The 13,943-nt window shown below is 38.1% G+C and overlaps 2 protein-coding genes across 10 annotated transcripts in view; both read right to left on the bottom strand.

Annotated features, from left to right (window-relative positions):
- map4l (microtubule associated protein 4 like) overlaps positions 1-1,429 on the bottom strand; it is a 51,028-nt gene extending 49,599 nt beyond the window's left edge. For all 6 annotated transcript variants that reach the window (XM_051128893.1, XM_051128909.1, XM_051128918.1 and 3 more), the window contains exon 1: positions 1,281-1,429. The gene's annotated coding sequence lies outside the window, so the exon portion shown is untranslated. The remainder of the gene's footprint in view (positions 1-1,280) is intronic.
- Positions 1,430-4,045: 2,616 nt separating this feature from the next.
- kcnh2a (potassium voltage-gated channel, subfamily H (eag-related), member 2a) overlaps positions 4,046-13,943 on the bottom strand; it is a 46,476-nt gene continuing 36,578 nt past the window's right edge. For 2 of the 4 annotated variants that reach the window (XM_051128811.1, XM_051128833.1), the window contains 10 exons: positions 12,294-12,716; positions 11,494-11,890; positions 9,268-9,467; positions 8,872-9,124; positions 8,051-8,244; positions 7,844-7,964; positions 7,511-7,765; positions 5,703-5,898; positions 5,413-5,605; positions 4,046-5,336 (listed from right to left, as the gene is read on the bottom strand). In XM_051128811.1, the coding sequence (XP_050984768.1) occupies positions 4,950-5,336; positions 5,413-5,605; positions 5,703-5,898; positions 7,511-7,765; positions 7,844-7,964; positions 8,051-8,244; positions 8,872-9,124; positions 9,268-9,467; positions 11,494-11,890; positions 12,294-12,716 (2,619 nt within the window). In that variant the 3' untranslated portion in view covers positions 4,046-4,949. The remainder of the gene's footprint in view (positions 5,337-5,412; positions 5,606-5,702; positions 5,899-7,510; positions 7,766-7,843; positions 7,965-8,050; positions 8,245-8,871; positions 9,125-9,267; positions 9,468-11,493; positions 11,891-12,293; positions 12,717-13,943) is intronic. The other 2 variants (XM_051128822.1, XM_051128844.1) reach the window with 1 other exon arrangement.

Below are 13,943 nucleotides of genomic sequence, written 5' to 3'. Positions count from 1 at the left end.
TTACAAACCTCACCACACTCTTAAAAACAAAGGTTCCAAAGGGTGTTTTTGCAGTGATGCCATAGAAGAACCAGTTTTGGTTCCACAAAGAACCTTTCAATGAACAGTTCTTAAAACAACCAATTTGAAGAACAGAAGAACTTTTTTTCGACTATTAAGAACCTTTTCTGCATTTGAAAGGTTCCAAGGATGTTCAAGGTTCTTCACTGAACCATCAATGCCCCCCAAAAAAACCTTTATTTTAGGAGTGCATGCAAAAATAATAAAACACATACATCTGACTCAAGCAGGACACCACCTTGTCCTTCACACCAGCCTTAACTGAATAAACACCACTGACATTTGTCCATGATCTGTATGCAAAGCAAACAAACCCAGTCACAGTGCAAAGAAGAAGAAATAATGTGCAATAAGGAATAAGACTTAGGGGGGTGTGGTCAAAGTCTTGTTCCTCTGTCCCTCTATAATGCAACAATTCAGAATATCAAACGAGAAAATGAGGCCACGAGGGAATAGATATGTTTCATTACACGTATGAACCTCTCCCACAGTCCCACACATCCATGCATGACCCTCAACGCGTCCGTTCCTTATCGTGTGTTCCATTTCAACTGCATTTTACAGTGTGACGCATGTCCATGAGACATGAAGAAGAGGTGCACTGCAGAGAGACGAGCACGCAATGCACAGACACGCTGAATACACATTGCGAGTATGAATGAGAACAATGCGATGCGACGCGACAAACCAGAACGCGCTTATTATAATCAAACAAGCTCTGTTTATTATAACAGACGCGTTCTGGTTTGACGCGTCGCTTGTTTGCAGGGTGCAAAGCTTAAAACGTCCTTTCCTTTATAAGGAACCTCGCACGATTTCATCATACCACAATGTCCACAATGTTGAAGCAATATTTGGCACTACCGAAGTTATGTAACTAGAGTAGTTTTCTATAGAGGTTTGCTGCGGAGGACACCTGTCCTGAGCATCCAAAATGCGGCAGTGCCCAAACAAAGAAATCTCGCCAGGTCGGCATATTTGTGAACGTTTGGAAACGAAACAGCTATGGGTCGTGGACACCCTTTATTTACATCGCATGATTATCTCGCGCGTGTGTAAAAATAACTAACGCCTGTCAAGCGACTGCGACTGCATCACAATCTAAAACATGTTTGTCTTCATTACGCTTAGGCTTTTTTAATGCACATGTCTTAATAGTATTTCCTATAGTGAGGTTGTATAATGTAAACGGGTTAATCACAATGTCAAAGTGCACTTACCCGTTGTTGTTGTTTTTAAAATTCAGTACGCTGTAGTGTTGGCCGATGTGCACTCAGATCCGCCCTCTCATACAGTGCGCCTCTGTGATCGCAGGGCGACGCCCCGCCCCCTTGTTCTCCTCGACCAATCACAATTCAGGAAAATTGTACTTAAGCCGCTATTCACTATGACTTGAGCATCCTCTCGGTTCTTATAAGAGTCCCTCATCAGTATTGATGGACAGCTAATGGACACAATGAGCATGTTGATGACAGATGAGAGGCAGGGAGATTCGCCAATCGATACATCAGCAACAGCACGGTGAATTGGCACTGAATGGATCAATTTGGGAATCAGACAAGATGACATTGTATCGAGGAACATCAGACTGTCGTGTGTGAGACGTGATACCCTTGTAGTTTCCAGTCCTTTATGCGAAAACGCATTTGAAAATCCCCTGAATGTAACCCTTATACATTTATGACACCCAGCCTGCGAGTGTAAAAAAGCATCGTGTTGTGGAAGGACGGAATTTCTCTATTGTGTTGTTTATCCGGTTCTGGAACATGATTAAGGAGCGTTAATATAAAAATATAACAATAATAGGCTTAGTGCAGGGACTCCCTTTATTTTTGTAAGTGGGTGTGTGTCTTTCTGCTGGTTTCCTATTACACTGAACTTGGGTTTCCTTTTAGGAGCTACGCTTGAATAAACAGTGAATTTTCTTTCTTTTTATCCACCTTTTCCTTAGTATGGGTGAGACTTCCGGTTAATTAGCCGCTATAGGGAAATAACGAGAAGAATATAGCTGCAAGCAGCCATTATCAGGTTCAAGCACTTAAGGCATTTAAGCACATATGAAAAAAAGACATTATTTAGCAAGACTGTAACCACCTAAATCAATTATTTAAAAAAGCATTCTGGCAAATCCAGGTAATTTACCATAGAAATATGTTTTTTAATATTTATGACTGTTATAGCACCAGCTGTGGTCTGATCTCCTTAAAACTTTGCATGCTGTTGCAAGTTTTGAGTTTTCCTTTAGGCTTAATGATTTTGGGTCAATTCAGACAGGCCCTATTTCTAAATGACCCTGTTATAGCTTTCCAAATGGTAAATTATTTACCCTTTTAGATGATAATTATTGACCTGGAGAGTCCAGAGAATTGCACCGCAGTGTTTTTTTCCAGATTGAGCGACAAACCTAGGACTAGCATCAAATGATATGAATATCGCATGCATGTGCGAAAAACCGTGCAATGTACAATTGTTTACACCCTTGAAAAATGTGATATCGCCCCCTACACTGTAAAAAATAAAAAACAATTTGTTGAGTCAGCTTAAAATAATGTTACCCTGCTGCCTTAAAATTTTAAGTTCAGTCAACTAAAATAAGTTTATTCAACTTGAAATGTTAAGTTTCTAAAAACTAAGTAACAACTTAGATATTTGTGTTTGCTAAACTTAACAGATGGGTAAGTAACCCAGCTGCCTTAAAATTTTAAGTTGATTCAACTCAAATATCTAAGTTGTCACTTAGTATAATTAACATTTCAAGTTGAATAAACTTTTTTTGAGTTGACTGAACTTAAAATTTTAAGCCAGCCAGGTTACAAATATTTTAAGTTGATTTAACAAATAGTTTTTTACAGTGTAGTGGCTGATTTCTTTTTTAAATTTCTTTTTTTGGGCCGTGAGTCAAACAGCCCACCGAGTTTCGTGCAGAATATCTGAAAACAACATAAGCCTGTGACTGATGGTTTGGGAGTTATGAGCGATTTCATACTTTTGGTCACAGTAGTGCCCCCGACAGGATGATTGGGGCAAGCCTTGGTGACGTTGTCGGTGGTGTAAGTACTACAATCCCTCCAAGTTTCAAGTCTCTACGACTTACGGTTTGGTCCGCACGATCAGTTTATGTGGAGATTGCTGATCCTTGGCTGTTCTAACAATTACAATAGGGTTTCAGCGCTATGTGCTTGAACCCTTAATAACAGCGTCTGGTGAACAATAAAACTGTTTGCGCTACAAACCAGTGTGCTCTTAATTAAGATAATACATAAAATAAAATAATATGGTAAGGCACAAATTACCAATTTGCAATATCAAGCAACAAAACAAGCTGTTTTGTACAGCTAAAAAATAACTGGATGCAGATGAGACCGGAAGTCAGACCCATAAAATTTACAAACGGCCATGACAGCTCTTACAGGCTGAAAAAGGTGGATATATGCCATAGTAGTCTTAAAGACAAGCTGAGCTGTGTTCATTGTATGGATATATTTCTATTTTAAGAGTTGGTGGGCCTTTTCCTGTCTCCCAAAGCTGGAAGGGTTTGTTTACATTTTTGGCTTAAGTATATCCTATTATAATTACTCATAAAGTAATTTGGGTTTTCTTATACTTACCTGATGCTGAAATGATATTTCAAAGGACAATGATAATTTAGGTTGGGAGCAAAACAAGAAGTAGCAACAAGCAGAAGGATACACATCACTTTTACACACACACAAACTTCCTGTTTTAGTTTAGCAGAGCTGAGCCTGGGCAATGATGCAGACTTTTAGTTTCCCTTTCTAGCTTTACTGATATAAATACCAAAACATTGAAAATGTATTTCATTGGTGTTTACAGGCAGCAGCTTTGCAGTGACATTTAGAAAAAGAAAAACATATTTTTGACACAAGGAAAGGATGATGCATCTGCGTATTTTCATTCTGTCAGGTGAGATGCGTTTTAAAAACTTCACAAGACTCGATTATGTGAATTAATTTATTCAGTGTGAATGCGATTATAAGTTAATAAGAGATCAAATCTGCACAATAGTCAATTTATATTAAGCTAACAATAAATATTCCTACTTAGGATTGCAATAAATTACATGTTATAATACATATGAACATTCCAAGCTATACTCTTTCTATATACCACAATCTTTCTAGCACATATGGCTTACTACTGCATGTGTTTGGCATGAACCAAATGATTATATATGTATTATATATGTATATACTAGTGATATGGATCATGATCAAAATGGATTTTCAGTCATAAACTGTCTAAATCACATTTAACACATTTGACCCTTTGGCCAAACTTATGATTATATATTTAGAGTGATAACACATTCTCAAGGGAAACAACTGTGCAGTGGATGGTCTGAAAGATATAAACACATGCTTTCATTCATGTAAACTACTGGCATGTCATTCAGCAGGATTCACCAGTGTGTCACTCACTCTGAGGTATTTCAGCTACTAGAGATGGGTTCCTCCACCTGAGATAAAAATGTCCAAATGACCATTTAAACCCTAACAAAAAAACATACTCACATGGGACTTTCCAGTGTATTGCTACAGTATGTCCAAGACATCCAAACAAACAATCAACTCAACACAAAACCACACTGATAAAAAACTGATATACTAATACAAATCATTACATTTACACCTCAAAATAACAAATGAACACTTTTGTGAGAGGCAGGTAAAAACAACGAGTATCGTTAGACCAGCTAACACAAATGTACCAAACTACAGGGACGTTAATGATGCCTCTACATTAGACTTTTTGAGGTAATTAATATGAACCTGAAGTAGAAAGTCTTTAAAACATCCCGCCAACATTGTTGTGGTCCGTCAGGATGTATGCATTGTTTTCCACTGAGATGCTGAACAAAAGTTTCAATCTTAACACTCAGGATTAGATCTATGTCGTTTATGGATTGAGGAATCATCCTCTACATGATGTTGCACTGGCAATGATAGGCGTCTTGTACAGGACTCCAAATCTAAACTCAGTCCATCTTGTGGACGGTGAACAGTTCCAATAGGCTCTGCATCTAAAAAACTATAACTAGCTTGATCAGCTATGACTATATGTTGGTGATCAGTGTCTGCTGTGAGATAATCAGGAACATTTTGGCTCATGCTACATGGCCATCGTCCGGTATTAGCCCCAGAAGGAGTCTCAGATGAGGGTGGTAAGGAAGAGTCCAGTAGCTGGAGCTCCATTGCACCTGACAGACTTTCATTGGACTTTATAGGACTGCTGGCAAAGTCATGGGGATCTAGTATCTGGGAAAAATCCAAGAGAATGAATTAAAAACTCATATGAGATTCAATAAAAATTGATGACACTAATTTGAAATACCTCAGAGAGAATGGCTGGTGTTCCTGTCTCTAAAGGGTTGACAGGATGGACCAGTTTCTGGCCTGGTTTGGGTGGATTTGGAGATGCTTCTACAGGGGACGTCACAGAGCTGTAAGCTGGTGGAACCAGCACCATCTGCCTCTGAAGCAACTGCATTATGGCCCCCATGTCTGTTGACATGCGCTTCTCCAATCTTTGAAAAAAAAACAAGATGACAAAGCACAACTCAAAGCACATGTATAAAGATTAAAGGAAGTCAAGATGATGATAATATTGTTGCGTGATCTCACCGATGGAGCTGTCTCTGCATGATTTCCAGTCTATTCTCTACCTCACTGCAGTGACGATGGGTAACACTGTGCAGGACAGTATTGGAGGGCACTGAAGATGAGGGTAAGGACATGCTGTGGCTGGGTACTTCCTGGTACTGATGGCCACGACTGTCCCCCCAAAAGCTGAAGATGTTTGAAACCCCAGAAAGAGCACCTAGGGGTAAGGGTAATGTCAAAATTGTGACAATTTATACACACTCACGTTGCTCCAAACCTTTTTAAAGAGGTCATATGATGCGATTTCATGTTTTCCTTTGTCTTTAGAGTGTAACAAGCTGTTCATGCATATATAAGATCCGTAAAGTTGCAAAGGTTAAAGTCTTAAACCCAAAAAGATATTCTTTATGAAATTTAAAACTCAGCTCCACCTTCCTAAAATGCTTCATTTAAACTCACACACACAAAACTACGTCACAGTGTGGGAAGATTTGCATAACACAGCCCAAATGTATACGCAACAAAAGCGTGACATTAATTCTTGTTGTAGCATTGTTGTCACCGCCATGTTGTGTGTTTCACTGTGAAAGTGAAACTACTTTGTTTGGCCTTCCAAATGAGTGCGCAACTAGAAATCAGTGGTTAAACACTGTTCCAGAACAGTACAACCCAAATATTCGAGTGTGTGCAGCGCATTTTATGGAGGACTGTTTCCTGAACCTGAGAGAGTAGCCTACAATGCTGGCTGTGCACAAAGACTGTTTCTATAAAGTGGGGCAATTCAAACTTTGCAAGGAAAGTCTGGCACTTCTGACTCACAGCCTGTAAGTACGTTTTCATATTTAACGAATTTGCTGCTGACTATTCAAACACGAGTTTTGAGCAGTGTAGAGTTAGTGCTGGTTGTTTGTCGTCACAAATGCAGATATGGTTTTATGTTTGCACGGTGCGATGCAACACAACACATAAAAAGACAGTATAAGTCATTATAATTAGTAATTATGTCCCCACTGGATGCAACAAATGGCTCATTTATAATGGGTTTTACTGTTTTTGTCTCATCACGCCGGGACACGGTGTCACAACATGGTAAGGGGTGGAACTTTTCTGTCACATGCATCAGGTATTCGGCCAATCACATCGCACTAGATAGCTGGCCAATCAGAGCACACTGCGCTTTTCAGAACGATGAGCATTGTAAAAATTGATGCATTATAGAAAGGTGGGGCAGAGAGGTACAACAATAATGTACAGTATGTGGAAAATAATGTGTTTTTTGACACACTGCACACAAAATATACAAAATAATGTTATTTTTAGCAACATCATATGACCCCTTTAAGAATCTTGATGGCTTTTTCAATGGGGCATCAAGCACCATGAGTCTTCTGGAGAGCTTTGTGTAAAAAAAAAAAAAAAAAAAAAAAAAAAACTTTGCATTTAAGTTGTTATACAATGAAAATCATGACATCCATTTGAGAGTTCAGGAGAGAAGTAGTGATGTCTGTTTGAATGAATGAATGTTTGTTGAGTTCAAACAACCAGCCTGAATGATTCATTCATGAATCATATCTAGTTCTTGAGTTCTCATTGACTCATTGATCTGGTCATAATGGTTAACAACTCACTACTTTGGAAGATTACCAGTGAATAATGACTTATAGTCAGAGATATGAGCTGTGTGGATTAAATTGACTATGTTTTTACAATATTTGTGAGGTAGGTAAGCTAATACATAACACTTACATAATACACCTACTGTAAATTAGACAGTAAGCCAGTTTTAACAGGTAAGAGATTAGTCACAGTTCACATGATCAGAATCTTACCTGACAGTGCATTGAAAGAGTTGCTGCTGTTGTGGTTCTTGTCTCTATTAGCATTGCTGACACTGGTGATACGGCTCTGAGAGCAGTCTACTATCGTAGTGGGCCGTCGAGTCTCTTCCTCTTCATCGCTGCTGGATTGGGAGGCAAAAATGTCTGAATCCTGATGAGCAGCTTGTCTGTTCTCATGGTGTTTGCCTGAATTCTGTGTTCGGAAAGACGTCCTATTAAGCTTTTCTTCTGTCTTCTCAGTATCTGCTTTTAGAAGACATTGCAGTAGATATAAAATCCAAGAATCTGAAAGAATCTAGAAGCTCTCACAATGTTTGCTCTTACCTTGTGGCATAGAGTTTTTTTTGGACTGGAAGAACAGCTTTGCTCTTCGTGTGTGATGGTCAAGACAGTCATGGTCAGAATCGTCAGGGTCGCTGCTCATTGACCCAGCTTTAGTGTTAGTCTGTTGAGAAAATAAAGACAAATCGTTCAAAAGCACACTCATTTGGTTATGTACGATTAAAGTTACACAAACATGTGCAAGCTTACATCTCTCAAGTTGAAGGTGATCTCTAGGTTGCTCCAGAAAAAGCCTGAGAACTCTGGATACATGTCTAAGACCTCCAGTATATCTTCTCTGTGAATTTTATGCAGGTCACAGTATGTCAGTGCTCTCACATCAGAACTTGACTTTCCAGGACGTGCGTATGAGTTAATGGGCTCTCCAAATATATCGTTCTTGCCTGAGGATCAGCCAAAGGAAGAGATATTGAGTCCCATAATGCATCTTTCCTCACTTTGAATTCATACTTCCACACAGTATATGGCAGAAACAGTATAGAGTCATTCACACTACACTTTTCATACCATTAACTTCCATTCATAAACATACAAATGGGGTATTCCACATTCATCTGTAGAAAACAGATTTGTTTTGCATCAACAGCAGATGGTGCTGCGTGTCATTAAAAGAAAACTAGCACAAAAAATAACAAAATGTCCACAAGATGGAGACATACAACAACAGCTTTCTCTTTTCTCAATGTACCAAGGATGAACACTTATACTATATAAAATAAAATAAAACAATTGACATGTTTGCTATTTTATTCTGCATTTATAAGCCTAGTCATAAAAGATCAAATTTAAATTCATTTGTTTCATTGTTTCTTCTTAACTTTATCTAAAAGCACTCTAATGGTGGGTAGAAAAAATAAAAGAATGTATATATATTCTAAATAATATTTAACATATTCATATGTCTTTTTAAATTTTAGCATTTTTTTTGGGGAGGGGGCTCCATAGAAAACACCTGGACAAAATCAGATTTTTTATTTTTTTTTTTTTTACCCTCAGCACATATTTCTTACCTAAAATGGCCACTACCACATCCCCCTTTAAGATCTCAATGGAGCCACGAGAAATGAAGTATAGCGCTGAAATGACGTCACCAGCGTGGACCAAGGTGTCTCCGGGTGGAGCGTGTGTAGTCTTGAACTTCATAGCCAAAGCACGTAAGCAACCTTTACTGGAGCCCTTGAAAGCTTTACAGTTCTGCAGCAATGTACGATTCAGATGCAAACAGATGTCTGCCTGTAAGCACTCTGGGAACCCCTTCAGCACCTGCAATGTGATAAAACACAGGTTAATGTGATAAATGGTGCCACATTATGTGCTCTGTCATGTGTGTATGCAAAAATAAACAGAGTGGAAAAAATAGAGTACGCCCAGGTGTTCACAAGAGGGCTATTCTGTATGTGACTCACAGCGTTCATGTCAATGCCGTTAGTGTAGGACCAAGCATGCTGAAAATACTCCTCCAGCCTTTGCCTGAGTGGGTTGGGGATCTGGTGGAAACGGATGAACTCCCGAACTCGCAGCATCTGAGTGTGGTAACGCGCGGTGCCGGAATACAGCCTCTGGATGATGGCTGACACATTTCCAAATATGCTAGCATACATCAGCGCTGTGAAGAAAACAACATAAAAACTTCTTTTAAACCAGTGTGTTAATCCACTCAAAAAGACTGAGCTACTTTAGTCTTCAAAATCCTATTTTTAGTGGGGAAGTTTACTATTATTGGCTCTTTATCAGTAGGGCCTTTATCAATAAAACAAGTGTTTTGTTTTATTGAAAGTTTAGACCAGGATTTAAAAAAAAAAAAAAAAAGTATTTGTTCACTCCCCATGTGTCTTTCTGTCCTCAGCTGAAAAGAAATGAAGGTTTTTGAGGAAAACATTCCAGGATTTTTCTCCATATAGTGGACCATGCATCCAGTTTCAATGCAGCTTCAAAGAGCTCTACACGATCCCATACAGGGAATAGGGGGCTTATCTAGCAAAACGATGATCATTTTCTAAAAATAAAAAATTATATACTTTATAACCACAAATGTTCGTCTTGTGGTTACATGTTGTAAAGGTCACGTGACCCAGTGTTTACAAGTGTGGAAAAGGAGGACAAAAGTTTTATGTTGAATGACACATATTTACATGTCTTTGTATCAGTTTATTGTTTAAAATGTGCTAATCTAAAAGCTTTCTTCTGCTAGGAAAAATGTGACCTTTCCAACATAAGTACGTAATGCATGAAGTCGTAGACGCACATCGCAGAGCTAGTTCAAGACAAGCATTTGTGGTTAAAATGTAAATGTGACTTTATTTTTTTTTTAGAAAGTGACCCATCGTTTTGCTAGATAACACCCTTATTCCTCAGTTGGGATCATATAAATCCTTTTAAAGCTGCACTGAAGCTTCAGTTTGGACCTTCAACCCATTGGTCCCCATTGAAGTCCACTATATGGAGAAAAATCCTGCCATGTTTTCCTCAAACACCTTAATTTTTTTCGACTGAAGAAAGACAGACAAACATTTTGGAAAACATGGGGGTGAGTAAATTATCAGGAAATTTTAATTCTGGAGTGAACTAATATTTTAAACTAAAGTTCCCCAAATATGATAATCTCTTTGTGAGGGACATCCTTTCTAAAATATAAAGGCAGCTATTAATTTTCATTTATAAAGTCCTATTTATACTGCGTGTGAAAATATTAGAATAATAACAAGAAATCAATAAATAATTAATAAATGTACACTGAATATTATATTATATTATGTATGATTGTATAAATGATTCAGAAGTTTGAGGTATGTAATATCATATTATTTGGTAGCTGTTGAAACTGAAAAGTCCATTCAGCATGCTTCTATTAAACAAACAAACAAAACAAACAAACAAAAAAACTACATTTTAACGTATTATGACCAGCAGGGACCCGATCCACCAATCAGAGAGGTTCCTAAATCGCAATCGATTTTTTGATTGGCTAAAGTTAATGTAGTATATCTTGGGCCAGTTTTACTAAACAAGGCAAATTAGTGTTTCAAATCAATAAAGGTGCTGATGGAAGGAGAAAACTCTGCATGTGATTTACTGACAAGGTGCACATTAAAGAACACAGACGCAACATCTCATTTCCATAATGACCAGCGCAAAATACCAAGAGCAGCGCAAATTATGGCCTGCTTTAAGACTTGCTTTTTTAGGATGTCAAATAATAGTAATTTAACGAGCGCAAACGTTAGTAAAATGCATTGCGTGATTCATTTTAATACTCTCCTCATATAAATTTTGTGTCTGAAAGGGAAACTCCCACAAATGCATATTCAATAAGGTCAGACACAAAAATAACTGTATCCATGCCTTTTTAGCACTAATTTTTCACTGTGTGTCTTTAGTAAATCCTGACAGTACTATTTTAATGCCAAAAGATTGACTGGCCCCTTATGTGAATATTTTACCCACCTATGGACTGGAGTAATGGCTGCTGAAATGTCAGCTTTACCATCACAGGAATACATTACATTTGAAAATATATTCACAATTAAATCTTTTTTTAACTTAATAATGAACCTAATACAGTAGGACACAACTGCATATCCCAATTTGAAAAAAAAGTAAATCAATTCTGCTGACATAAAAATAACACCAACCTCCAATAAGCATGACACAGATGGAGAAGATCTTCTCAGAGTTGGTGTTTGGAGAGACATTTCCAAAGCCCACGCTGGTGAGACTGCTGAAGGTGAAGTATAGGGCAGTGACATATTTATCTTTAATAGAGGGTCCTGATGCAGGATTCGTCTTATTATACGGCTTCCCCAGCTGTTCACCCAAAGAATCAAGCCAACCGATCCGAGACGGGCCGCTCCTTTCCACATTTCCGATAGCATACCAGATGCAGGCCAGCCAGTGGGCGATTAGCGCAAAGGTGCACATGAGTAGAAAGAGCACCGCGGCTCCATACTCTGAGTAGCGATCGAGTTTACGTGCCACACGCACTAATCGCAACAGCCGAGCAGTCTTCAATAAGCCGATCAGAGTCGTCGTCTGTCAATACATGAAAATAATACGATTTACAAATCAGAGATGGTTAGCAGCAGCTATACCAGCATGTTAAAAGGAATATATCAGACAAAAATGAGGATTTGCTGAAAATTCGTCACCCTCAGGACATCCAAGATGTAGATGAGTTTATTTCTTTATCAGAACAGATTTAAAGATATGTAGCATCACTTTGGTTTTAATCAGCTGTTTGGACTCTCATTCTGACGGCACCCATTCACTGCAGAGGATCTATCGGTGAGCAAGTGATGTAATGCTAAATTTCTCCAAATCTGTTCTGATGAAGAAACAAACTCATCTACACTGTTGGGTGAGTAAATTTCAGCAAATCTTCATTTTTGCATGAACCATGCCTTTAAAAACCAAAACTACCCATAAGTTCACTCACATCTTCTACAGAGCGATAAATGAGCAGGTCGAAAGGAATGGCAGCCACCATGTCAATGAGGAACCAGCCTTTAAAATAGTGGATGGCTATTCGGCCGGGCTGACTGACCACTTCATCATTGCTGTTCACGTAGGTTGTACGAAAGTTAATCACAATGTCCACTACGAACATGATATCCACAATGAGGTCCACCACGTTGAGCGGGCTGCAAGAGTAGCCGCAGCGTTGCATGGCGGCCTCTTCCTCGTCGCTGAGCAGGAACGCAGCCGAATAAGGTGTGAAGATCGCCGTATAGATGACCAGCAGCAAGATGACCCAGTCCCAGACTGCCTTGAAGGGGCTGTAGTGTAAAATGGTCCATTTGTGGATCCGGGGAGCCTGAAGTTTATACTCAGGAAGGACATCTGCACCCAGAGACAGCACCTGAGGAGAAATATACTTCACAATGAAAGCTCAAAATAGTGGACTTCAGTGGGGACTGACGGGTTAAAGGTCCAAACTGCAGTTTCAAACAAGTTTCAAGTAGTTTTCCTCATAAACTTTTTTTTGCGACTGAAGGAAGACAGACATGAATGACATGGGGATGAATAATTTATCAGGAAATGTTCATTCTGGAAGTGAATTTCTTTAAAGCACCTGAAAACCTGCACCAAAACCATACCACACATTAAACAATCAATGACCATTTTTGAAAGAAATTAATACTTTTATTAAGCAAGGATACATTAAACTGATCAAAAGATCAAATGGATGGTGTTCTTTTGAACTTATTGTTCATCCAAGTTTCACTGTTTTTATTATTTATTTATTTTTTATAATAGGAACTGTATCTTGAGCACCAAATCAACATATCAGAACGATTTCTGAAGGATCATGTGACACTAAAGCCCGGAGGAAGGACTGCAAAAAAATTCAGCTTTGCCATCACATGAATAAATAACTTTAAGATATATTCAAATCGAAAACAGTTATTTTGAATTGTAATAGTATTTTATAAAATTACTGTTATTACTGTATTTTATTTATATTAAATGAAGCCTTGGTGACAGTAAGAGAATTCTTATAAAAACATTAAAAAAAAAAAAAATCTTACTGTTATAATTTAATAAGTTATAATTTTGAATTTAAATACAATCATAAATCACAGATTGTGTCTCCAGTTTTTATATTGAAATGCTGCATGAATTTTGCAAAAGAAAAAATGGCATATAAATAATTTGTTCTCATAAGAATAAAAGCCAATTATTACCACTTTGAGTACATTTTATTGAAAATTCAACTTAATCCTAGGAGATGAAGATTTTTGGAGTTAACAACAATTTAAAAAAGCACATTTCATAGACCAGCCAGTTAAATCAGAAACTTTTCAGTCTGTTTTTCCCATTTTTTCCAAACCTTTCACAAAGCTCGCCGTAGGACAGAAATATTATCATGTTTCTGACTGGAACTGAGTGGGCCGTAACTCAGTGTGGGTGAAGTAATGAAGCCATGTTCAGTCTCTGAGATATTCACTGAGTACACATCACTGCAGGGAGAACATTAATGCTTTACACTTGTAAACACCCTCTTAGGCGGCAAACTTCATCTCATTATTTTTTCCAGGCCCCTAAAGAGACGACCAGCGTTTAGTCATTTGCTCAAAGCTCCAGT

This window comes from Labeo rohita, chromosome 2 (assembly GCF_022985175.1).
Source record: "Labeo rohita strain BAU-BD-2019 chromosome 2, IGBB_LRoh.1.0, whole genome shotgun sequence".
Classification (NCBI taxonomy): domain Eukaryota; kingdom Metazoa; phylum Chordata; class Actinopteri; order Cypriniformes; family Cyprinidae; genus Labeo; species Labeo rohita.
Note: the sequence above shows the minus strand (reverse complement) of the source record. Positions and strands in the feature narration are given on the sequence as shown.